At 47.0% G+C, this 25,527-nt stretch overlaps 2 protein-coding genes across 2 annotated transcripts in view; both read left to right on the top strand.

Annotated features, from left to right (window-relative positions):
- Window positions 1-4,605: 4,605 nt before the first annotated feature.
- Window positions 4,606-20,580, top strand: LOC307176054 (thyroglobulin-like; the record flags this gene model as incomplete). Its single annotated transcript, XM_079901800.1, has 10 exons — window positions 4,606-5,080; window positions 6,392-6,489; window positions 7,627-7,830; window positions 8,195-8,354; window positions 14,099-14,205; window positions 14,679-14,822; window positions 15,013-15,198; window positions 20,041-20,240; window positions 20,343-20,442; window positions 20,561-20,580. The coding sequence occupies exons 1-10, from the start codon at window positions 4,950-4,952 to the stop codon at window positions 20,578-20,580; spliced, it is 1,350 nt and encodes a 449-aa protein (XP_079757926.1). The 5' UTR covers window positions 4,606-4,949.
- A 155-nt stretch (window positions 20,581-20,735) lies between these two features.
- Window positions 20,736-25,527, top strand: part of TG (thyroglobulin) — an 80,754-nt gene continuing 75,962 nt past the window's right edge. The window contains exons 1-2 of the mRNA XM_079902422.1: window positions 20,736-21,141; window positions 21,998-22,585. Of these exons, the coding sequence (XP_079758548.1) occupies window positions 20,760-21,141; window positions 21,998-22,585 (970 nt within the window). The 5' untranslated portion in view covers window positions 20,736-20,759. The remainder of the gene's footprint in view (window positions 21,142-21,997; window positions 22,586-25,527) is intronic.

Here is a 25,527-nt window from a genome sequence, read left to right as displayed (position 1 = left end):
TCACATCATCCTATGAGTTTGGGCACTAATAACATTACAACTTCGTAGATGGAAAAATTGGGGCATGGAGAGATCAAGTAGCTTGATGGCCATGCCATTGGTACTCTTGGTAGGATCTCATTGAGGTGGGAGTAGGACTACTCTGATGGATGATCTTTTCCTCTCCAAGACTTAACCATTCTGCTTTTAATGGTTAAGACTATTGGATTTATGGATGGAGGAGTATGTTAGAGAATTGTTAGAAGGTAAATGCCCTGCCTTGTTCTTGGTTTTCAGTCCATGAGAAGGGATTTTCCCCTAAGTGCTCTTGGTCTCTTATTCCACCCCTTACTTTTCCATGGATGTTGTTAGTTACCAGTTTGGCAGGTAACTTTCCTTTTTTTCTGATGTAAACATTGTGCTATAAATTTCCCTCTCAGTACTGCTTTAACTGTGTCCCACAAATTTTGATGTGTTGTGTTTACATTTTCATTCACTTCAATATATTTTTAAATTTCCCTTGAGACTTCTTCTTTGACCCATGGATTATTTACAAGTCTGATGTTTAGTTGTTTGAAAATTTTGTTCAAAGAACTGTTGTCTTTCTGGCATTGATTTCTAGTTCATTTCCATTGTAGTCAGAGTATGACATCAAATCTTTCATATTTGTTGAGATTTGTTTTATGACCCAGGATATGATCTTAGTATATGCCCCACGGGTGTTGCGAAGAATGTGTATTCTGCTCTCGTGGGGTGGAGTGTTCTGTGTATGTTGATTAGATCCTCTGGTTGATGGTGCTGTTGAGTTCTTCTGTGTCCTTGATACATTTCTGTCTAGTTGTTCAGGTTGGGTCATTTTTATTGTTCTGTCTTCAAGTTCATGAATTCTTTGCTCTGTTCCTTCTACTTTATTGTTTAACCCGTATATAAAGTTTTTAAATTTTGGTTATTTTATTTTTTAGCTCTAAAATTTCCATATGGTTCTTTTTTACATCTTCTGTTTCTTTGTTCGTGACTATGCCTTTACTGAAACTGTCTGTAGTTTCACTTGTTTTGAGTATGTTCATGATTGTTCGTTGAAGCATTTTTATGATGACTGCTTTAAAATTCTTTTAAAATAATTTTAATATCTGTATCATCTTGGTATTGGCATTTGCTGACTGTCATTTCTCATTCTAGTTGATATTTTCCTGATTCTTGGTAGGATGAGTGATTTTTGGTTAAAACCTGGACAGTTCGGGTGTGTGTTAAGAAAATCTAGATCTTATTAAATCTTCTGTTTTAGTAGAACTCTTGATATCACTGAGGTGGGAGAAAAGGGACACCACCTCATTGCTGTTCGTAAGGATAGATGTCCAAATTCTTGCTCCATCTCCATTGCCCCCTGACAGATATCAGTTGGTTGGGTGTGGGAGTTTAGGCTCCCCTGTCGGTCAATGCTGATGCAACCCTAGCTGGGAGGTTTGGCATCCTTACTGTTGCTGGCTGGGAGTGGGTGGAAGTTCAGGCTGCCCATGTGGTCTCTACTGACCCCACAGAGAGAGGGGGCTCATTCCAGCCCAACTGGGGTAAAAATTCTGGCTTCTCACATGGCCTTTCAGTCACCACCCTGGTGGGGGCTTGGAGAGCCTCCTTAACTTGGCAAGGGTGGAATTCCCACGTCTCCCCCGCTGGCTTTTGCTGGCATGGGTTGGGGTGGAGCCACAGTGTTTTCCTGTGAGGGTTGCTGGAATAGAGCAATTATTGTCTAAAAGTTTTCTGTCTTGCCAGGCTCCCCTTTCCTGGACCTTTGGCTCGAAAAGCTTTTCTCGGGGCTTTTTTGGGGGTCTGTGCTTATTGGCATTTCTGGTTGCTGTCTTCTCTAACACCCAGTCTGAGATACATGAGGCAAAATAACATTCAGGGAACTTGCTACCATATTGTTCCTCTGGTCCTGAGGTTGCTTGATGGCTGTCTTCTTCTATCCATCTTTTAGTGTCTTCTGTTTGTGTTACATATAATATCCAGGGGTTTTAGATGTACTTAGCAGGAGCAATAGGGAAAAAAATGTGTCTATTCCATCTTCTGGAAGCAGAAGTCTAGTTCCAGGAATTTTGATTATTGCTCTGGCAACCAAGGAGAAAGAGGAATGTGGCTTTGAGTCACTGGTTATGTGGGAGATGAGAGTAGCTGTCCAAGGCAGTGGCAGGGGACCCAGCAGCATGGCATCAAGCGGAGCTCTAGGAGAGATGGCTGGTAAGCAGTTCTCTGTGGTGGGCCAGAAAGAGTGGCATCTGATGTTTGTTTTGAAGCAATTTCCTCCTCTGGATTCCAATTATTCTCCATTTCCCCCAAATCCCCAGTAGGTGCTTATTATACCTAGCACCCTAGTCTTCAAGAATGAAGGAGATGAACGAGAAGACTAAGTGATTGAATTAGGATCGAGGAGGGAGGGAGAGGTGACAGGACCAGTGGTGAAGAGCCTGCCAGAGTGATGGAGGCCTGAGCCAGGAGCAGACTGGGGGAGACCAGACCAGGGCACTGCCACTCAGAGTTACCACAAAAGCTTGTACGTCCTCCCAGCTCAGGGGGAATCAGGTGAGAGCAGTGACAAGGAGCTGAGTCATCATGAGAAAGGGGTTTTCATGGTGAGGAGGCAGCGTCTTGGTGTGGTTCTCTCCAAGCTTACCGCTCCATCGCTTGGGTGGAGAGAAGCACCTCTCCTTCCAGGTATGCGTCATGCTGACTCTGAAGGAAGCCCATGTGGCTCTGGCTCACTGGCTGCACGCTTTCACCCTCATTGACTCCACTCTGTTGCTTGCCGGAGGCCAGACCAGCGAGAATGACTCAGCACACAGGCTGACCTGTGCAAGGTCCGTGCATGCGTGTTGGGGGTGGTAGGAAGCATGGTGAGTGGGGTTTCTGGTAGACCTCTAACCGTGATTTCAATGTTTTAGAAAACTCGTCTGCTTTAGAACACCTGGACCTGGAGAGATGGCAGGGGCTGCAGAAGGCTACGCTTATTATATTGTTAGAGGGTCTCCATAGCATGTGTAGAACTACCCCGTGTAATGGGGATAGCAAGGGGCCACACGGGGGGAGTTCTAATTTTCCAGTAAATGCGAACACACCTTCTCAAATCACCTTTGCCTGAAATCTAAGTCTCGTTGTTAGTTATCTCCCTGACCCCACGGCCAAGTGCTCTTCAAGACCTGCCCACGCTTCCTTCTGAGCACCTGTGGAGGGAGCCTCCATCCCCTACCCCTTCCGGTGGAGAAGCAAACGGAGAAAACACACTGATGTGCAGGCTTCATGTGCAAGACACAGTTCCTGCTCTTTTTTGGTTGGCGACATCCGAAGTCCTGGGACAGAAGGGAGAGGAGGATAAATATGAATATGAATGTGTGTGTGCGTGTGTCTGGCTTCTCTCACTAAAATTCGTACAGTCTGTATTAATGGTTCTGCCTTTTTTGTCCTCTGCCATATCCTCATTGCCTAGAATACTGTCTGCTACACTTTTGGGCTCTAAAGAAACATTGTTGGAAGGAAAGAAGGAAGGGAGGGAGGGAGAGAGGAAGGAAGGAGGAAGGAAGGAGGGGGAAGGGAGGCGGGGTTGCCTTTCCTTCATGGTGGGCCTGAGCCCGTTGCCCAGAAAGCCGCAGAGCTTTGGCCTTTACCCCTGAAGATGAATTTTGAAGCCATGCCCCCCAGTTCTCCTCCCCGACAGCTGCACAAGATTCTCATCGCCCACTGGCCACATGAGTGTCCTCAGAGGGAGCAGACGCAGGTGGAGGACCTCCTCGTGGCCAGCAGAGAAAACAGGGCGGCGCTGCTTCACTGAGCGCCAGTGGCGGGTGGGCTGGGGGCACCCCCGTCAGCTCTATAAAGGCTCCCTGGCCAGAGCCCAAGGAGGCAGCGGCTTCTACCTCTTCGTGCCTGGAAGGGCCCAGGAAAATGGCCCTGGCCCTGGCGGTCTTCAGTTTGCTGGGCTCAGCCTGCTTGGTGTCAGCCAACAGCTTTGGTGAGTTCCGAGCCTGAGGCCATGGAGCGTTGGGTCAGGAGGGAGCTCTCAGGCCAGCCCCTTGTTAGCCAGGATTTGCCCCAGGGCCTTGGAACCTCTGTGATCTCATTTAATCCTCACAGTGTCCCGAGTTCAGTTACTTGCTCTTCCCTTTTCAGATGAAGAGACAGAGGGTCTTGAGAGGGAAACTGGATGGTCTGAGGTCACGGAGTCAGTGATTTGTGGAGAGGAGATGGGAAACCAGATATTCCTCGTCGGATTCTAGCTCTCCCCCACCCCACCCTGTTGGCAAATTTTGGCATTGCTGTTGTTTTTTTTTATTCTCTTAGAGATCTCAAGTACTAGGTTATCCGTGTGGGATATTTGAGAAATAGCAGGTAGTGAAAAACACAAATCTACTGGTGGCATGAAATAGACCTAAGTTCTAGCTGCGGCTCAGCCACTTAGCCTGTGACTTCGGATAAGTCTCAGCTTGCTTCCTCGCTGGGAAAGTAAGCAGTTGTGACTGATTTCGGCATAAGCTCCTGCATGTTACACACATTCTCCATGGAAAATAAGACACATGGGAGTTATTTTGTATTCCATGCGGGACCAGGAAGGTGCTCTGTCCGCAGGGAGTGCCTTGGTAAATTCAAGAGCATCTCCTTTATGGTGTTCTGACCTGACCCAGCTGCTCGCTGGGGGAACGTGCAATCCAAGGGTTCACTTTGAACCCTTCTCCTGCCAGCTGTATGATCTTGAACAGAGGACATTCCCTGCCCAAGTCTTAGGGCCACATGGGTAAGGTGGAGATAATGCCTCCCAGGGGATTACGGGAGCCAATGTCATACTTGGAAAAAGTGTGAGTAGCTGCAAAATTGCAAGTTAGAACATACTTGATGGTGGTGCTGGAAATAAAACCCGGAAGAGCATCTGTGCCTTTAGGGAGCCCGTCTCTCTTACTGGAATCCAGACCAGCAACTCCTCTCTGATGAATCACTTCCTTTGTGCAGAGTACCAGGTGGACGCCCAGCCTCTCCGTCCGTGTGAGCAGCAGAGGGAGGCGGCCTTTCTGAAGGGAGCAGACTACGTTCCCCAGTGCGCTGAGGATGGCAGCTTCCAGTAAGGCTACTCCAGCCATGTGGACTCAGGGGCCTTGGAGGCCTTAAAGCACATCTCATTCCTGTCCCCCGTCCACCCTTCCCACCCTCCCTTTACTCTCCTCCTTGAACGTGAGATGTGGCTACTGTCACCTGGAGGGTGCCTGCCACTGAGATCCTCAGACTAATCAACACTGAGTCATCTGACCCAGAGTGCCCCAACCCATGCTCCATTCCAGCCAGAACCAAGGATGCCCCCTCCTTTCCTGCCAAAGCTTTACTTTAATAAGGGGCGCCGGGGTGGGGAGATCACATGACGGATGCTTTGGTGCCTCTTCTCCTCCCTGCATCCTCTTGATGAGTCAGAGGTGGAGGGAAGCAGGGGCCTCTGAACTCAGGTCAGTGGCTGCCTCCAAGCTGTGCTGAGTTCGGCCCTCTGGGCTGCATGACGCTGTCTCCCCACTGGGCTCCTCTCTGAAAGGGGTTTTTGGCTGCCCTCACAAGAACTTGGGGCCCGGGACTCTCTCCCGGGAGAGTGGAGTGATAACACACAGGAACCCTTTGCATGTGTTTCACTTTCCCCACGCTGTTCCAGCCACGTTTGAACAAGGGGAACTCCGTCTCTAGGGCTGTGTTCTGGGAAACATCCCTGAGACATCCGTCACCCCCCACCCCAGCTCCATTTTATTCACAAGCTTGCTTTGTGTGCCTAACGAAGCGCTTACCTACTCTCGAGAGCGAAGGCCAGTGCAAAGGCCAGTCCCTGCTTGGAGCTCTGGGAGTTCTGGAGCAGAGGGGTTAGGAGGATGGTTCACCTTTGCCGCCTTATTTAATCAGTATCTAGCTGTTCTCGTGTCTCTTTCCTGGCCACGTGCAGGTTCAAGCCAGCCCTGCTCCTCCTCAGAAGGTTTTGCATACGAAGTTCTCTTTACCTGGAACACCTTTTACCTTCTTAGGCCCCTGGTATAACACCTGTCCGCCCCTCCCCCTCAGTTTAGCCATCACTTCCCCTTGGAGACCCATGGAGCGCTTCCTGAGTAACCATAACCCAGGCCACTGTCTGCCCACTTCTGGTCCACGTAAGGGGCACCTTTACCCTCTGCAGCCTCCATGGGGCAGGAGCGTGGACACCAGGGTGGCCTTTGCTACAGGGCTGGCAGACTGGCCTGGTGGAGAATGAATGTGCGGGGCTGTCACAGGTGTCAGCGCTTTCCCTTTCTCTAGTCACCTGCCCTGCTCCACACCAATCTCTTCCCAGTTTAAATGAATTAAGGCTTGGAGGGATGGAAAGGAAGAAGAAAGGTACCTACCTGACTGTGTCTCCTGCCCCCAGGACTGTCCAGTGCGGGAAGGATGGAGGCTCCTGCTGGTGTGTGGACGCCGACGGCAGGGAAGTGCCCGGCAGCCGGCAGCCTGGGCGGCCTGCATCCTGTAAGTTGGCGGGGGGACCCGCTGGGGACAGCTCACATCCTGGGTAGAGCACTAGGCTTGGGTGTGTCAAGGGTGAGTCTCCCCATGGGCTGCTGGATCTTCCCCTTTGAATTCGACCCTATCTCCTACGGGACTGCTGTGAAAACCAACTTGACAAGTCATTTGTTTAGCTGTCGCCTCTGAATTCCCCCATGTGCCAGGCTCGGTGCCTGGTGCTAAGAAGGAAGCAACAGGGAGCAGACATCAAAGGTCTCTGAAACCAGAAAGCAGCCACGGGCACAGGAAGTGTTCTTTCACCTGGGGTGTTTCTAAAATTTGAGACTGAGGTGAAAACTTTCCTGTTAAAATGGTTGTTACGATGAGTAGTCAGAGAAAGCCCAGTCCCCATTTAAAGCATGTCACAGTTCAGCCTAAAACAAAGGTCAGTTTACACTGGTCATCTTAAAATTGTGAAACTGAGCTTGGAACCACTTATCCTTTAATGGAGCAAAGCTCTGTTTTGGGCACTGGTTTTGGGGGCCAGCATGCTGCTGGGTCCCATGCTCTCACTGAGTTCTTGTTCCTTGTCTGTAACAAGAATGTAGTGTCTGCTATAGGATCAACTGTGATGGTTGAGAGGATTTAAAATGCACATAAGACACCCGGCCCACAGTAGGTATTCAGTAGGAGCAGTAATCACTAACGTCACTAGTCCTCATGCACCTGAAGAAGACAGTTGTATTTTAATTCTGTAGATAACGTGAGTGGGGCACAGAGAGGTGACAGACTTCCTCAAGGTCACACAGCAAGTGTGCGGGGAAAGTTGAATTCAGACAAGCTGTCAACAGCAGCCTGTGTACTCCATTCACACTGCACCTCTGCAGTGGCAGGGCTGTGGGGTGTCCCGGGGACCCATGGGACACGATGAAACCTGCCCTTCCAAGCTCGGTCCGCAGGATGTCAGGAGAAATCCTGGGATACAGAGTTGGGCAGTTGGAACGCTGGTCCTGAGGCTGTTGCCAGCTCATCAAGCACCCATGGGCTGTGGGAAGGACTGCCCTGCCTTCCCGCCTCTGGGGAGGGAGAAGGGTCCTCCTGGGTTACGACCCCTACGTCGTCCCTGCTGTCCTGCTCTGACGCCACTCTTTGTTGCCACAGGTCTGTCGTTCTGCCAGCTGCAGAAGCAGCAGATCTTACTGAGCAGCTACATCAACAGCACGGCCACATCCTACCTCCCTCAGTGTCAGGATTCGGGGGATTACGAGCCCGTGCAGTGCGACCTGCGACGGGAGCAGTGCTGGTGTGTGGACACGGAAGGGATGGAGGTGTACGGGACCCGCCAGCGAGGGAGGCCGACACGATGTAAGTCCCAGCGGCACCAGCACCCCATGAGGAGGTGGAGGCTGTGGGCGGCCTCCCATATCGGAACCAAAACGGGGTCAGGGCTCCCCGAGAAAAGGCAGAGGACCTGGCCCTCGACACAGAGAAGGAAGGGATTTTAGGAAGGTTTTATTCCTTCTGATAGTTCCATGTGGTGGACAGCAACATTCACCGGCTGATCATTAGAAGAGTAAGTAGGATTTCAAGGAGCATCTCCTGTCCCAGGCCTTAGTCCCTGTTTGGGATGCTGTCACGAGTGTCGTATGAACCCATGCACCTCCACTGCAGAAGCATACACACCTCCTTGTATGGGAGAATTAAAAATTGTTTTCTTGGAAATGTTTAGGTCCAGGGAGCTGTGAGATAAGAAATCGCCGTCTCCTCCATGGGGTGGGGGACAAGTCCCCGCCCCAGTGTTCTCCAGACGGAGCCTTCATGTCTGTGCAGTGCAAGTTCGTCAACACCACGGACATGATGATCTTCGACTTGGTCCACAGCTACAACAGGTAAGGGCTGCTGGGCCCCTGAGCGTGCTCGTCACGGGCCATCCCTTCCCATCTCCTGCCAAAGCTCCCGCTCGCTTTGGGACTGTATGCTGGGACGCGCGCGTGCTCACGCGCGTGTGTGTGTGTGAGACACGCAGCCCGTGGGAACGGACAGAGGCCTCACGCTCCTTTGCTGTGACGGACTGAAGGGCTACAGCATTCCCCACAGAGCGGGCTGGCAATAGCCATTCAGATTAAAAACAGGCGAACCTTCTGGTCCGGCCAGCCCGTGGAGATGAAAACACCACAATGTGAAGATGTACGTTCTGGGAGGTCTACTGCATTGTTGTTTATTGTAGCCAAAAACTGGGAACAAAGTGGCTGACAACCCAAGGTGGATGGCTGGATAAATGTGTACCTGCCATAAATATTTCTGCAGCCTTTTAAAAAAAATGCAAATCAACAATTCCAGTTGATTCGGAGAGGATTCTGCAGCCCATTAAGATAATACGATACACAAGGTACAGATCATGTAAGAGGATTTAATTTTTAGAGAACAAACATCAGACAGGTCCCTTCATGTGCATATATGATTCTATATTACGTTCATATTATGTGATCGTGCTTGTGTCCATATAGGATTAGGTGGGTGCAGAGAAAAGCATGAATGAGCACATAGTGTGTGGTTATCACAGCCGCCTTGAGGGTCAGGTTGCTGTGGAGAAGGGAACCAGCGGAAAAGGAAAAATGATGGCTCCGTAAAAAACGTGGACCGTTTTTATAAATTGCATGTATGTTTGCACTTATCAATGAGTTTAAAGATTTAAATAACAAATATGAAAAGGGAGGTGCATCATAGATCTTGGCCCAAATAACTGGATAGCTTCTGGTTATTCAAGATGGCTACTCTATTACTGTAAAGGGCTCACACAGACTTCAGATATAATTGAAACATTCTGAGTGAAAATAAATAAGAATATTAGTCTGTGAATACTGATAGGAATTCTCTTGGAGAACCTGAGCCTTTATGTGGCTGGCTTTCAAAACAACAAGTTTCTTTCCCTATGAGAGAGAGGGATGTGCCGGGAGAGGTCACAGATAAAAGCCTGTGACCAAGAACTGTCCCAGAGATAAGTCTCTTTTGAGCTGCATAGTGTTTTAAAAACTGGGGGATTTTAAGTAGAATCCTGTGAAATTTCCGTTTGTGTAGGTAAAAATAGTTGAACATCAGCAATTTTATATGTTCTACATAACACACAAAATTCTGAATTCCTGATTCTGAAGAACAAGGGTGAGGGCTACATGCATTGTCGCATGGCACCAAGAAGCTGGTTCTCTTTGGACTGAGCGCTGCCCCCCGCCGCTGCTCTGGGTCTCTCCGTGTCCTGCTGCCATATACCTCTGCTCCATCTGTTTGCATTACCCGCCTGGCCCCATAGCATTTGCCCTGTGACCCTCATTCTGACTCTGTCACTGCTGGCAAAGTGACCTGGTCACTTACTTCTCTGAGCCTCAGTGTCCCCATCTGTAAGGACAACACTGGCTCATTAGGTCACGGTGAAGATATGCTGAGCCCTTGTCTGTGAAACCACTGCGAAAATTGTAAATTATTATGCATCTGTGAGGAAGATCACCAGCTTCAGCAAATGTAGGTTACATTCAGCAAATGTAGGTTACATTCCCCTCCCCGCCCCACAAGGCCTGCCCGTGTGCACATAGGAATCTGCAAACAGCCTGATTTACTGATGCTCATTGATACAAACCAACGTGTGCTCAGTTCAAGTTCAACTGGATGTTCACTATATACAGGGAATTTGAGATCCTTTCATTTACTTCAATATTTACAAAAATAATTGGAACTGATGGTCTCTGGCATACAATGGGGAATCTGAAGCACAGAAGTTAAGGACCCTAGCCTAGGAATCACAGTTGGTGGGTCCCAGAGCTGTCTGTCTCCTTTTACCATCCCACAAAACCTCAGTTCATCTCTGTTCCCCACAGCATAGAGCACAGAGCCTTGCATACAGTAGGCCTACAGTCATCAAAGAACTTCTTGCAGGTGCCAGCTTGAGGCACAATTCATAGCTGCTTCCACCAGAGGGCAGTCGAGTTAAAGGCAAACATTCAGGACTAAGCATCCATTGTTAAGGAACAAAAAAAGTTTACCCTTGAAACGGGAGCCTTTCTTTTATGTAAGCAAGCATGTCTCTGAGCGAATTCTGATTTAAGAAGGTCATGGGAAGGGTCAGGTGGCTGGTTACTGGAAGCCCAGCCATATTCAGGAATTTTCTGATAAGCAGACCTGGGCAGTGCCAGCCCCAGTGACTCCACTGGGGCAAAGTGTCAGGAGCCACGGAGGCTACGTGGAGAGTCTAGATATAACACCTAGGGTCGCCAGTTGAAAAACTACCGGATGGCCAGTGATATTTGAATTTCACATAAACAAGGAGTAATTTTTAGTTTCAGTACGTCCCCAATACTGCATCAAGAATTTTAAGCCTGAGAGGGAGTTGGGTATATCTTATTAACCATCAGACTTGGATTTTGAAAAGAATGGACTGGGGTCAGGGAAGAGCAGAATGGGTGCCTGGGGGCGACTCTACAAGTTCGGAGGCTACCGTACTAGTCCAGGTGAGAGGTGCTGTCAACTTGGACCAGAGCAGGTGATGGAGAGGACCATGGTGAGATGGAGTGGGATTGGACAAATATTGACTTGGTAGACTCCATGGAACTTGGTGAAGGAACATATATGGGAGGCGAGGGAGAGAAAACATTAAGGAGGACTCCAAGGTCTGGTTTCTGGATGGATGGTACAGGAAGAGTCTGGAAAGGAAAAGTCACAAATTTGCTTTTGGCATATTGAATCTGAGGCGATTTCTATGGGAAATTCACATGGAGAAGTGGCGTAAGGCAGTTGACCTGTTTCCATGGGGCCACAGGGAGCCTGGAAGCCTCATTTGCCAACCTGTTTGTTGTGGGTTCTTGATGTGCTGGGTGATGATATACACTTGAACTTGGCCACAGCATTTGCCCATTTAAGGCAGGTCCTTTTGCCTCTTGAAAAAGGCAGCTGTTAACTACACTTGTTTGGCCGGTGACCAAAAGAACATGTCATGATGGGGTGACGTGATGGAGTGAGCTTTGCTAGTCCTTCTGGCCCCTCCCCCACCTTTCACATTGCCCTTACCTAACCACTAACTAGGGAAGCGTATTCTGGCGAAGCAGATTGTAGTAAAGGGCTTAAGAGCCGATGCCATTATCAAGGCTTTAGTGACCCGAATTAAATTCAGTTGGTTTCTTTATCAGTTCTCGTCCTTAGTGACTGAGCTCGTTCAAACTTCTTCAAATGCCTTGGCAACCCATGCGATACAGGTGATCCAGGGGGAAGGAGCAGATGCGTCATAACATGTGGTAAAGGGGCCTCGTTACCTGAATGTGTGAGCGACTGTGTGTGGAGACATCCTCGTGGACTCATCACCTGTTACACTCACAGGACCCTCTGCAGTGTCTGCAGTGCCCCAGGCACTGTGGGAGTCATAGCGCTTGACTTTGAGGAGGGCTCTGCTAGTCTTCATCAATGGCGAGATGTCTGGAGGGGCTATCCGGGAGAGGGTTGGAGCATCTGACTGAGTAGGGGGTGTTGGCTCCCTGGGTCCAGGGGCACGAATCCTACCCTGCAGGTGAGCAGGACCGGACGCCTGGCAGGGCCTGACATTTTGTATCGCACGGAGCCTCATTTGTGATTTCTCTAACTTTGTGTTGGCCACAATCTGAACATAAAAGCAGAAACGCCATCATTTTCCCCTCCACTACAATTTTCCTTCTTGAGGACTCTTTTATTCTTATCCTGATAAAATCCAAAGAAAGGGAAGCATCCTTTTCCATTAGTTGAAGGTTGAGTTGGGTCTCTGGGTTGAATTGGTGGAATGTGGGACTGGAGTGATTTAAACTTCCCGTGCCTCATGCTGGAATGGGCTTCAGAACCTCGGGCCAGCTGAGTGACCCATCACTCTCTATTAGATGCCAGGAAAAGCTCAGTGTCCAGCCTAGAAAGAAGAGTGTCAAAACAGAGGACTGCCTCTCAGGATATGGGGCAGGAACTGGGTACAGCCAAACACACTGCGTAACACCATTAGCAGAGATCACGTGGTGGTGAAGCCCTGGATTTGAACCCCCGTTCCCACCACTGGTTCAAGACCCATGGCCAATACACCTCACTTTTTTAACCTCTAAAATGGGCATGAAAAAAATACCACCTGCCTTTTAGGAGGGTTAAATGAATTAAATGAGTCAACATATATTAAACATTTTGCAGGTTGTCTTCTACAGATTAGTGTTCAATAAATGGAAATGATTATGCTACTATTATTAGCACTTTTGTAATTGAATTGTCCCATGTTCCAATGAATGAACTTCTGTCATATACCTCCTGTCAGTGGGAGCAACTGGGCCAAGTGAGTTTTTAGTTTCTTTTATTCAACTCATTTAGTGTAACATTCTTTTTAATTTAACTCACATACACATAGTCATAGACCAACAACATGGAAAAAATCCATAATTCTACAGTGCGTTCATAGGTCTTGTTTTGTGCATTCATTTACATTCAGATTAACTAATACTCGTGCACCCTGTGTTCAGGCTCTGAGCAGTTCCTGCAAATATATTCCCTTCCAATACTGGTTCATGTGCATAGGAGTAATTGTAGTATATGTACATGCCATTTTGTATTCTACGCTTTTTACATAATGTTATGCATGCATTCGTTTGGGGGGTTTACTATAATTCACTTTTAATTTTCATATCTTTGGACATTAAGGTTGTTTTCAACATTTTGCTAGAATATATTACACAGCAGTAGACCTATCTGTGCAGAGAGCTGCTTTTCTGCTAACTTATTGGTTGGGGATATATTTCCAGATGTAGGTAGAAACATACTATACTTGGTTTCATAGACTTGCTATATAGGGCATACAATAAATCTCTCAGTGTTGCATAAACATGAACAAATCCTCTCTGGTTGCTATGTCATTGCACGTGGGAAGAACTCCTGATACAGCTTTACGTCACTCACCTGGGCTTCATATTACTTCCAGGATGGGGAGCCCAGCCAATTAGCTCCCTTTAGCAATTGCCGGGTCAGGCAGGATTTAGGCATCCTTTTCCTCAATTTATGGCAAGGGATGTTTAGTCCTTGTTAGTGATGTCACATTGATTTGGTGTTTTTTTCAACTGTGGGACTGGGAAATGGCCTACATAAGAATTTCCTATCCTGGAATCTGGCTTCCTTTCAAGCTCTTGAAAAGTTGTAAAGGGATCTGAAGTCGTCTGATCTCCCCAAATGAGATCATCTACAATGTGTACCATATGTCTGTAAAGCACACTTGGCCCTTAGTCTCTAGGGTTATATTCTGGTAAAGGAACTTGTTAATGCAATGCTCATTAACTGTTTTCTGCCTGGTCCTATGAGACACACGCTTGGGCATAAATTGGTCAAATGCCACGAGTGAGAAAAATGCTAATTAGTGGATGACAGCCAAGCACAGCTTTATTTTCACAGGTCCAGCCTCGCTCTGGCCAAGGACAACCAATTTAGAAAAAAAAAAAATACATTTACTGCAGGAAGCATGGAGCAAATGGCATGAAATAAAGAAGCAGCCATTTCTTTTCCCCAGATGAAATGAGGCCACATTAATTTATTTCTACAGGAAGAGCTCATGATGACTTGCTTTTTATGAAACGGTGGTCATAAATCCATTGTCTCTTAGGTTCCCAGATGCATTTGTGACCTTCAGTTCCTTTCGCAGAAGGTTTCCGGAGGTGTCTGGGTATTGTCACTGTGTGGACAGCCAAGGGCGGGAGCTGGCTGAGACAGGTAAGCGCATTCGCCAGACCCGAGAGCCTAAATGTCACTCCCTGTCAATCAGAAACAGCGGCTGGGCTGCCCTGGATATGGAGGAGGGCGTGGCCTTCGCAAACTTTCAGGGACGGTCCTTTAAACACAGCTGCTGCTAGTCTACGTGGTGCCTTTGCACACACTGGAAAGAGGTGCCCAGCCCCTGCCCCACCCCACCCCTCCCCTGCGCAGATGCAGCTCCAAGCGTGGCAAGTAGGACCCAGGATGGACTGCAATCTCTCACTCTCTCAGCTGTGCTCCCTTGTGCTGTGAACAAACTGTGCAACCATACACAGCCGCCCTGACTTTGAAAACCATTAAAGCCTTGTTCAGACCCAAAGCACAATGATGCCAGTGGAGGCTCTGGCCTCTTTGTATCTGTTTACGCAGCGAGGTCAGGGCCTCCTGTCTGAATGAACCCATCCCTCCAAACGCTTGCTGTCTTGGCTCAGGTTTGGAGCTGCTACTCGATGAAATTTACGACACCGTTTTTGCTGGCCTGGACCTTGCTTCCACCTTCACTGAGACCACCCTGTACCGAATACTGCAGAGACGGTTCCTAGCGGTGCAGCTAGTCATCTCTGGCAGATTCCGATGTAAGTACTAAGCCGACGGCAGATGTGTGTGTTTCTGCTAGGAGAAAACCACTCGGGTTTCAAGTCGCTGCAGTCTCTGTGGCTGTCCCAGCAAAGTGGGTGCAGTGATTGAAACAGTCTTACCAGCGCCCAGAACGCATGCTGTAAACACACCAACTGTCCTTTCCTTTACCACGCGGATCTCTTGTAGGCCCCACGAAATGTGAAGTGGAGCGGTTTACAGCCACCAGCTTCGGTCACCCCTGCGCTCCGAGCTGCCGCCCAGATGGGGAGTACCAGGCGGTACAGTGCCAGAGGGATGGACCGTGCTGGTGTGTGGACGCCCAGGGACGGGAGATCCAGGGGACGCGGCGTCAAGGGGAACCTCCGTCCTGTGGTGGGTGTCCTCTCCAGGCCTCCTCTCTTGTTCTCGTCAGGTTATGTGACTTTAAGTGTCTCTCCAGATGGACCTCTTCATAACCCATTAATTCCACTGCCTCCTGAGGGTGCCCCCACAGGCCTTTCAGGTTCAACATGATGCAAACCTGTTTATCATCATTAATTTCCAGCACATTTCTTGTCCTGCATCAGGCATGGTTGCTTCCTCAGGGAGCTCAGAGAATAGTAGAAGAATTAAGTGTACACGTGCCATGAGAGAAGTGTGTGCTGATAGCTGAAGGAGCACAGAGCAGAGCCGGGTCAATCCTATCTCGCAGCATGTATGACAAGGAAATATCCAGGAAGGCTTCATGGAAGAGGTGACACTTGTTGAACATCTTCTAAAATAAAGATGTCTCCTGAAGGAGGAAAATAAAGAGAGGTGTTCTCTCTACAAAGAGCAGGAGAAACAAAATTATAAGGATATAAATACGAAAGGGTCCCAACTTATGATGGTTTGACTTACAATTTTTTGACTTTGCAATGGTGCAAAAATGATACACATTCAGTAGAAACAGTGCTTTGAATCTCGATCATTTCCCGGCCTAGAGATATGCGGTATGAAACTTTCTCGTGATGATGGGCAACGGCAGTGAGCCGCAGCTCCCCCCATTAGCCACTAGATTGTAACCCATACACTTATGACCATTCTGTACCCAGACAGCTATGCTGTCTTTCCCTTTCAGTACAGTATCCAATAAATTGCATGAGGGAATTCCCTGGCCATCTAGTGGTTAGGACTTGGCACTTTCACTGCCGGGGCCCATGTTCAAATCCTGGTCGGGGAACCAAGATCCTGCAAGCATCACGGTGAGGCCAAAAAAAAAAAAAATACTTACATGAGATATTCAGCACTTTATTATAAAATGGGCTTCGTGTTAAGATGATTTTACCCAACTGTACGCTAATGTAAGTGTTCTGAGTACATTTAAGGTAGGCGAGGCTAAGCTACAATGTTGGATATTCAGTGCGTTTTCGACTTCATGATATTTTCTGCTTACGATGGGTTTATCAGGATGTCACCCCGCCACAGTGGAGGAAGATCTGTAATAGGCATTGGTGAGCTAATGAACAGTGAATCCGCGAGAAGGATAGAGAAAAAGCATGTTGGAGTATGTTTGGGGTGGGGAACTCTGAAAGGCAGGGGTAGTAAGGTCTTTCATAGCAAAGCAAAGGCTTGGGGGCTTCATCCTGGAGGGTCAGAGGAGCTGTTGAGGGTTTTTAAGCTGGAGAGTGCCGTGTGGGGTTGGTGTGTAGGAAAGACAGCCCAGGCATTTTGGAGGACAGATTGTACAGGAGCATCAAGCTGCAGGTAGTGGGGCGTTTGAAGGTCATTGCAGTGTCCTGAAGAGAGATAAGGGGCCTATGTTACTTTCCTGGCGTGGCTGTAACAGATGACCACAAACTGAGTGGCTTAGAACAACAGAAATCTATTCTTGCACAGTTCTAAAGGCTAGAAGTCTAAAATCAAGGTGTCAGCAGGGCCATGCTCGCTCTCAAGGCTTCAGGGGAGAATCCTTCCTTGCCTCTTCCTGGTTTGTGATAGTCGCCAACAATCTTTGTGTTTTTAGACAGAAACGTAATTGTTTTATTTTTTAATTTTTATTGGAGTATAGTTGATTTACAATGCTGTGTTAGTTTCAGGTGTACAGCAAAGTGAATCAGTTATACATATACATATACATATACACTCTTTCTTAGATTCTTTTCCATATAGGCCATTACAGACTACTGAGTAGAGTTCCCTGTGCTATACAGTAGGTCCTTATTAGTTATCTATTTTATACATAGTAGTGTGTATATGTCGATCCCAAACTCCCAATTTGTCCCTCCCCACCCTTACCCCCTGGTAACCATAAATTTGTTTTCTACATCTGTGACTCTATTTCTGTTTTGTAGGTAAGTTCATTTGTACCCTTGTTTTAGATTCCACATATAAGCAATATCATACGATATTTGTCTTTCTCTGTCTGACTTACTTCAGTCAGTATGATAATCTCTAGGTCCATCCATGTTGCTGCAAATGGCATTGTTTCATTCTTTTGTACGCCAACAGTCTTTGGTGTTCCTTGGCTCGTGACTGCATAACTCCACACTCTGCCTCTGTTGTCACATGGCTGTCTCCCTGGGTGTCTGCCTCTGTATCTCATCTCCTCTTCTTGTAACGACACTAGTTGTATAGGATTAAGAGCCCACTTAATCCTATAATTAAGAGCACTCTAGAGTAGTAGAGCCTACTCCAGTAGGACCCCATCTTAACTCATTACATCTACAATAACCCCGTTTCGAAAGAAGATCACATCTGAGGTTCCAGGAAGGACATGAGTTCTGGGGAGCCTATTCAGCCCAGGACAGGAAGCAATACTGAAGTAGAAGTAGCGGGCTGTGGAAGAGGGTGTGGACTTGAGACATGTCACCAGGCATCCCAGTAAGACTCCATTCCAGGGACTTCCCTGGCGGTCCACTGGTTAGGACTTCGCCTTCCAACGCAGGGGGTGTGAGTTCGATCCCTGGTCGGGGAGCTGAGATCCCACATGCCTCGTGGCCAAAAAACCAAAACGTAAAACAGAAGCAATATTGTAACAAATTCAATAAAGACGTTAAAAATGGTCCACATCAAAAAAAGAAAATGTTAAAAAAAAAAGACTGTTCCACCTTGCAGTGAGACCCTGAAAGGTGTTAGCGGTGGAGCGGGGGGAATCCAGGAGCACTTGCAGGCTTCCAGTTTAGGTGAACTGGATGGCCTGGGCAAGATCTGAAACAGTGAAGGAGGAGTACAGTCTTTTTAGAGGCTCAAAATAGACATGTGTTAATGTTCTTTCAATACTTCCTGGTAAACCAGTTGATTTCTCCAACTTAACATTTTGAGTTCTTGGCACAGTATTGGGTACCATCCTATCTGCTAAGTGTGAGGATGTAGAAAAAGAACATTCTGAAGCTCTGCCTTGAAGATAGTTTTACAATTACACTTTGGTTCTATTAAAACCCAGAGAATATTGTGCCCTCCAATTTCCAGGTAAAAATGAAGAACTGTGGTCTTCCAAATTAAAACCAAAAGTACTTCCAAATGCATGGATCATATATATTTTTTTACTTTTTCTCTCTGGTGTATCAGTCCTGTTTCCATGGAAACAAATGCCACATGGAACGAATATCTGAATTTTCTTTTTTTTTTTTTTTGCCTTGGTAACTCTACATAACAAATGAATGGACACAATATGCTCTTAATTTGGAAAGAGAGTAAGCCGAGCCGTGAGCTTGATTTCTTCCATACCTTGCTGTAATATCCATTAGAGGAAGCTGTGGCCTCATGGACGGATGTGTTATGTGTTCAGATGTTGCCAGTCTTTCTCACTCTCTCTGACCGCAAGTTCCAGCTCTTTATTGCCTGGTTACAGAGGAAAATTGGCTGACTTCCTTTTTGGCACCCATGTGAATTGAGGGAAAAGAATTATTTGGAAAAGTTGCGGGTGGGTGGATCGCAAAGGACTTCTAAGATTTATGGTTTTATGGAGAAAAATGGAGCTCTCTCCCTTCCACCTATGTGACTGAGACAATCGGAGTTTGAATTTAAAATCTCTCTGAATGGGATGACAGTCAACTTAGGATATTCAGATAGAATGACCTGACCACACATATATTGAGTTAACTGAGTTAATACTATCTAATTAATAATTTCAAGGGAAGGTCAAGAAGCCTGGGAGAATGTGCTAAGTGTGTTTGCTGAGTGGGCATTATTGTATTATATTATGGGAAATATCATAATTCCTAAATACTGTATCAATATGTTGAAACATAGGAAAATATTTCTAATTATGGGAAATACCAATAGCACTTAAAGTATGGTTCTTATCCTCAAACAGACTACAAACGAGTTAGCCTAGATGAAATGACCCACAAGGAGGAATTGGAAGCCACATGAAGAGCATATGATGAAGCATTAAAGGCCATTAAGAATTCCAGTAGGAGAATACTGGAAAACAACATTTCATTAAAAACAAATAGGAATTTGTTGGTATAGTAGTTTCCTAGGGGGGCCGTAAGAAATGACCACAAACTGGGTGGCTTAAAATAACAGACGTTTATTCTCTCACAGTCCTGCAGGCCAAAAGTCTGAAATCAAGGTGTCAGCAGGGCCGCGCTCCCTCGGAAGGCTCCAGAGTAGACTCCTTCCGTGCCCCTTCCTAGCTTCTGATGTTTGCTGGCAATCATTGGCATTCATTGGCTTATAGCTGCCTCACTCTTGCCTCTGCATCCATCTTCCTGTGTTTTTCTTCCCCGTGTATCTTCTCTGTAACATGGCATTTTTTAAGGACATCAGTCATTGGATTTAGGGCCCACCCTAATCCAGTATGACCTCATCTTAACTAATGACATCTGCAGAGATGCTCATTCCAAGTGAGATCACATTCTGAGGTTCCAGGTGGACTTGAATATTGGGCGAGGCAGGACACCTGGTGAAGAGACACCATTCATGCTGGTGAATGTGTGGTCAACGTTCCAGAAAGTGAGCTGGTGTCTCTGAGCCCAGCCTGAGGGGGAGGTCACCCTGTAATGAAATCTAGGAGAGAAAGTCAAGTCACCTGGAGTCCTTACTCCCCAAGATGGGAGCCACGGGTTCTGCTCAGGGGGAAGGAAGAAAGTGTTAATACAAAGATACAGAGAAGCAAGAGGTGTGAATTCGGTCCCTGACTGACTTTTTTCATCTCACTACCAGAAAGATCTGAGGCCTTGTGGCAGGGTTGCTGGTGATAGTAAAACCGTTTCTCTGTTTGCATCTCTGTTTGCATTTCTCCTGCAGCTGAAGACCAGTCCTGTCCCTCTGAGAGGCGGCGGGCCATTTCCAGACTCCGCTTTGGGCCCTCGGGCTACTTCAGCCGGCATGACTTGTTCCTGGCTCCCGAGGAAGGACCGGGCTCTCAGAGAGTCACTGGATTTGCCTCATCCTGCCCCTCCTTGATCAAGGAGCTCTTTGTGGATTCTGGGATTCTCCACCCAATGGTACAAGGGCAGGATACACGGTTTGCTGCCCTAGAAAGTCTCCTCAAAGAAGCCATCAGAGGGATTCTTCCCTCCCAAGAGCTGGCCCGTCTTGCCCTGCAGTTCACCACCAACCCAAAGCGACTCCAGCAAAACCTCTTTGGAGGGAGATTTTTGGAGAATGTCATGCAGTTTAACTTGTCTGGAGCCCTGGGCCCAAGAGGTACGTTTAATTTCAGTCGCCTTTTCCAGCAACTTGGTCTCCCAGGCTTCCAAAATGGATGGGCACTAGCAGATCCAGCCAAGCCCTTCTCCGTGGGGCTGGATTCAAATCCTGCCAGGGAAGCCCCTGAAGCCTTGAAGAGGGGTGCTGCTATGAATAAGCCAGTTGTGGGCAGCTTTGGCTTTGAAATCAACTTACAAGAGAATCAAAATGCCATGAAATTCCTTTCTTCCCTCCTGGAGCTTCCAGAATTCCTTCTCTTCTTGCAGCATGCTATTTCTGTGCCAGAGGACAAAGCAAAGGATTTAGGTGACGTGATGGAAATGGTGCTTAGCTCCCAGGGCTGTGGGCAGACACCTGGCAGCCTTTTTGTCCCATCATGCACTGCAGAAGGGAGCTACAAGGAGGTCCAGTGCTTTGCTGGAGAATGCTGGTGCGTGGATGCCCAGGGCCAAGAACTTGCTGGCTCCAGGGTCAGAGGTGGACAACCGAAGTGCCCCACAGAGTGTGAAAAGCAAAGGATGCGCATGCAAAGCCTCTTGCGTAGCCAGCCTGCCGGGTCCAGCCTGTTTGTCCCTTCTTGTACCAGTGAGGGGCACTTCCTCCCTGTCCAGTGCTTCAACTCAGAGTGTTACTGTGTGGACGCCGAGGGTCAGCCTATTCCCGGAACTCGAAGTGAACTTGGAGAACCCAAGCAATGTAAGTCTGTTGGGTATTCAATCTGCAGACTCTGATTCTCCCCTGGGCCCCTGACACAGTGCCTTACCGCTGTAGCTAAAGCCCCAAATTCTGTCATGGCAAAATATGCTGGCTGTTTTCTTTTTTTAACATTTAATTTTATATCAGAGTATAGTTGATTAACAATGTTGTGATAGTTTCAGATGTTCAGCAAAGTGATTCAGTTATACATATATCTATTCTTTTTTCAAATTCTTTTCCCATTTAGGTTGTTACTTAATATTGAGCAGAGTTCCCTGTGCTATACAGTAGGTCCTTGTTGTTTATCCATTTTAAGTATTATGCTGGCGGGCTTCCCTGGTGGCACAGTGGTTGAGAGTCCGCCTGCCAATGCAGGGGACACGGGTTTGTGCCCCGGTCCGGGAAGATCCCACATGCCGCGGAGCGGCTGGGCCCGTGAGCCATGGCTGCTGAGCCTGCGCGTCTGGAGCCTGTGCTCTGCAACGGGAGAGGCCACAACAATGAGAGGCCCGCGTACCACAAAAAAAAAAAAAAAAATTATGCTGGCTGATTTAAAAATTGTCCAGAAAGGTCTTGATAATGTTTACCATTCTAAGGAGTGAATAGGGAGATTTATTTGGCCTTAAGGAACTGCCACGTACGTGTCTGCCGTGCTGACAACAGCTGGTCTCAACCGTGTTCATTTAGTGATGGGGATGTTCTCTTTCTGGATGATACTTACAAATTTAAGGTTGATGGCATCTCTATGGTTGTATAAGGTGTTAGATAGAGTTTGGACAGTTAAGGTCTTCCATCTCGGTCTTCGGGGCTTATTAAACTTCTTAACCTGACGTACCTGTGCTTTGTTCCTCCCCAGGCCCCACACCCTGTCAGTTACAGGCTGAGCGCGCCTTCCTTGGGACGGTGCGGGCCCTGGTCTCTAATCCCAGCATGCTGCCCACCCTCTCCAGCATCTATATCCCGCAGTGCAGTGCCAGCGGGCAGTGGAGACGCGTGCAATGTGACGGGCCCCCCGAGCAGGCCTTTGAGTGGTATGAACAGTGGCGAGCTCAGAACCGTGGTGGCCAGGAGCTGAGCCCTGCAGAGCTGCTAATGAAGGTCAGGAGCTACAGAGAAGTGGCTTCCAGAAACTTCCGTCTCTTTATTCAAAGTCTGTATGAGACTGGCCAACAAGACATCTTCCCAGGGCTGGCAAGATACTCGTCAGTCCAAGATGTCCCGCTGGCAGTGTTGGAAGGGAACCTGACCCAGCCCAGAGGGAACATCCTTCTGGAGCCCTCCGTCTTCTGGCAGATCCTAAACGGCCAGCTCAGCCGATACCCAGGGCCCTACTCAGACTTTAGCACGCCACTGGCCCACTTCGACCTCCGGAGCTGCTGGTGTGTGGATGAGGCTGGTCAAAAGCTGGAAGGAACCCGGACCGAGCCCGGCAAGGTCCCAGCATGTGAGTTAAACCACGAAGAGCTGAATTTGTGGGTTTTAAAAATGGGTATCTGGTGGGAGTATATTGTCAAAGCTGGAATGGAGTTTAGAGAAGGCCAGGTACATCCCTTCAATGTATGGCTGAGAAAACTGAATGTATTAGTCAGCTCAGGAGGCTGTAACAGAGTAGCAGACTGAGGGGCTCAACCAACAGACATTTGTTTCTCACAGTTCTGGAGGGTGGAAGGTCAAGGTGCCGGCAGACTCGGTTCCTGGTGAGAGCCGTCTTCCTGGCTTGCAGAAGGCACCCCTCTCACTGTGTATTCACATGGCAGAGAGAGAGGAAGAGCTTTGGTCTCTTCATTTTTTAAGACACTAATTCCATCCTGAGGGCCCCAGCTTCATGACCTCACCTAAACCTAATCACCTCCCAGAGGTCCCACCTCCAAATACCATCCCATTGGGGATTAGGGCTTTAGCACATCCCTTTGAGGAGGACCCAAACATTCAGTCCGTAACACCGAGGCTCACAGAAGGGAAGTGAGTTCCCTACATCTACACAGTCAGGCATCGGCAAAGTTAATGTAATTCATTTTTAAATTTTCATATAATCGATTATTTAAATCAATGCCTCAAATTTTAACTGGATGTCTTCTGTGTGCAAAGCATTATCTTAGCCCAGTGAAGGCTATAAAGTGAATATGACCTGGCTCTTGCTCCGTATGGCGAATGCTTTAGTAATCTGTCCTAAGTAGGTGCATCGTTTGGTTAACCAGCACATATTGTGATGGTTTTGTTACTTATAAGGACACTGCTAGGTGCTGTGGACCTCAGGAAGAGCTTCTGTCTTCAAAGTGCCTTTATTTATCTATACTTGAGGGGGGTTAATTCAAGGGCTAATTGAAGAGCTGCTGAAGGAGGCCTGTGAGTTCAGCTTTGTGGCAGAAGACTTACAACAAAGCTATGGTGTATGACATAAACAGAATGAAGCTGACTCTGTGTCTTAAACTAAAATGCCTTACCACCAAATAGCCATGCCATCAGTTTGAAAGAGCAACCAGACAGATTCAACACTGGTATTACCAAAGCAGAATCTCACTAACTAGCAGTTGTTAATTTTACAGGTAACATTATAGCTGTTTAAGTCCAATAAAATCTCTCCATTCATCCTTTGCAATGTTCAACATTGCCCAGACCTTTCTGCTATTGTTAAAATTAATCAGACAATTTTTTTAATTTTAATTTTTTTATTTAAAAATTTTTAAAAATTTAAACGGTTTTTAAAGGTTACAGTCCATTTACAGTTACTACAGAATATTGGCTATATTCCCTATGTTGTACAATTCATCCTTGAGCCTATCTTATACTCAATAGTTTGCACCTCCCACTCTCCCATCCCTATATTGTCCCTCCACTCTCACTGGTAACCACTAGTTTGTTCTCTGTATCTGTTGAGTCTGCTTATTTTTTTGTTATATTCACTAGCTTGTTGTATTTTTTAGATTACACATATAAGTGATATCATACAGTATTTGTCCTTCTCAGTCTGACTTATTTCAGTTAGCATAATGCCCTCCAAGTCCATCCATGTTGCTGCAAATGGCAAAACTTTATTCTTTTTTATGGCTGAGTAGTATTCCATTGTGTGTGTGTGTGTGTGTGTGTGTGTGTGTGTGTGTGTGTGTGTGTGTGTGTGTGTGTGTATGTATATACACCACATCTTCTTTATCCATTCATCTGTTTACAGACACTTAGGTGTCTTCTTTATCCATTCATCTGTTTATGGGCACTTAGTTGGCTTCCATATCTTGGCAATTGTAAATAATGCTGCTATGAATACTGGAGTGCATGTATTTTTTTGAATTAGTGTCACTATTTTGACATTAGCCGAAGTTTAGGCTTTAGCAGAAGTGGGTTTTGGGTGATAGGAATATGTGATGAGAACGGTAATTCCCTGGGCATCTTGAACAGCCTGGAGACCCACTACTAGGATTCTCCTTTAACATGTCAAGTCCTAGCAATGGGCTGACCTTCAAAGTCAACACACAGATGTCAGCATGACTGTTATATAAGAAGTCTCATTTATTTTTTGAGATTCTCTGGACCAATGGTCAGATCTCCTACACGGGGACATTCCTGTATTTTTAGATGATTTAAGACTGAATTTGGTCCTCTTTGGATCTAATTTTTGGGGCCTGAGTTGCTGATACCAAAAGCACCTAGTAAATTCAGTAGCTAGTCTTATTCACTTTGAGACCTTATTCACCAAAGCGTTGGAGCTGAACTTAGAATATACCATCTCTTTCATTGAGTAATGTGAGGTTGTGTAGAGTAGACCACCCGGGTTTATAGAATAATCCACTGGGAAGAAAGTATTAGAACTTCCATTTATATTTAGTATTTTATCTCTTCCTTTTACATTTCTGTTTTTGTTTTTGCCATTAATTGTTGACAGCTGAAACAGCTGAGAAAACTGTACCCAGCACCTTATTATACCGGTACATACATATGCTTTATAAATAAAGAAATGCACATGTTTTAGGGTGCATGTTCAAACTCTTTCGTTGATAGGGGTGTGTTATCAGAAGGGCTTGGTGGCCATTGGTTCAGAGCCCTGATGCTCATAGCATCAGACTCGAGCAGCATCAGCACCACTTTGGGAACTTGTCAGAAATTTAGAATCTCGGACTCCATCTGCTCAATCAAAATCTGCATTTCTGAAAGATCCTCATGTGGATCTAATGCTCCCTAAAGTTTGAGAAGGATGGACCTAGAAGACAGAGCCCTAGGCATCTTGAATCCGGGTTCTGTTACCTCCTACTCTGTAAGCTAGAGAAAGGTCGCCCGTCTTAGTCTTAGTTTCATCTGTAAAATCTGGGTTATGACAGATAACTACTTCAAAAGCGTTGGTGTGAGAATTATAGCAGATAATAGATGGAAAGTGCCAGGTCCAGTACATAGAAA

The sequence above is a fragment of the Stenella coeruleoalba genome (assembly GCF_951394435.1).
Source record: "Stenella coeruleoalba genome assembly, chromosome: 17".
NCBI lineage: Eukaryota > Metazoa > Chordata > Mammalia > Artiodactyla > Delphinidae > Stenella > Stenella coeruleoalba.
The sequence above is the reverse complement of the archived record's forward strand: the minus strand, read 5'-3'. Positions and strand labels throughout refer to the sequence as shown.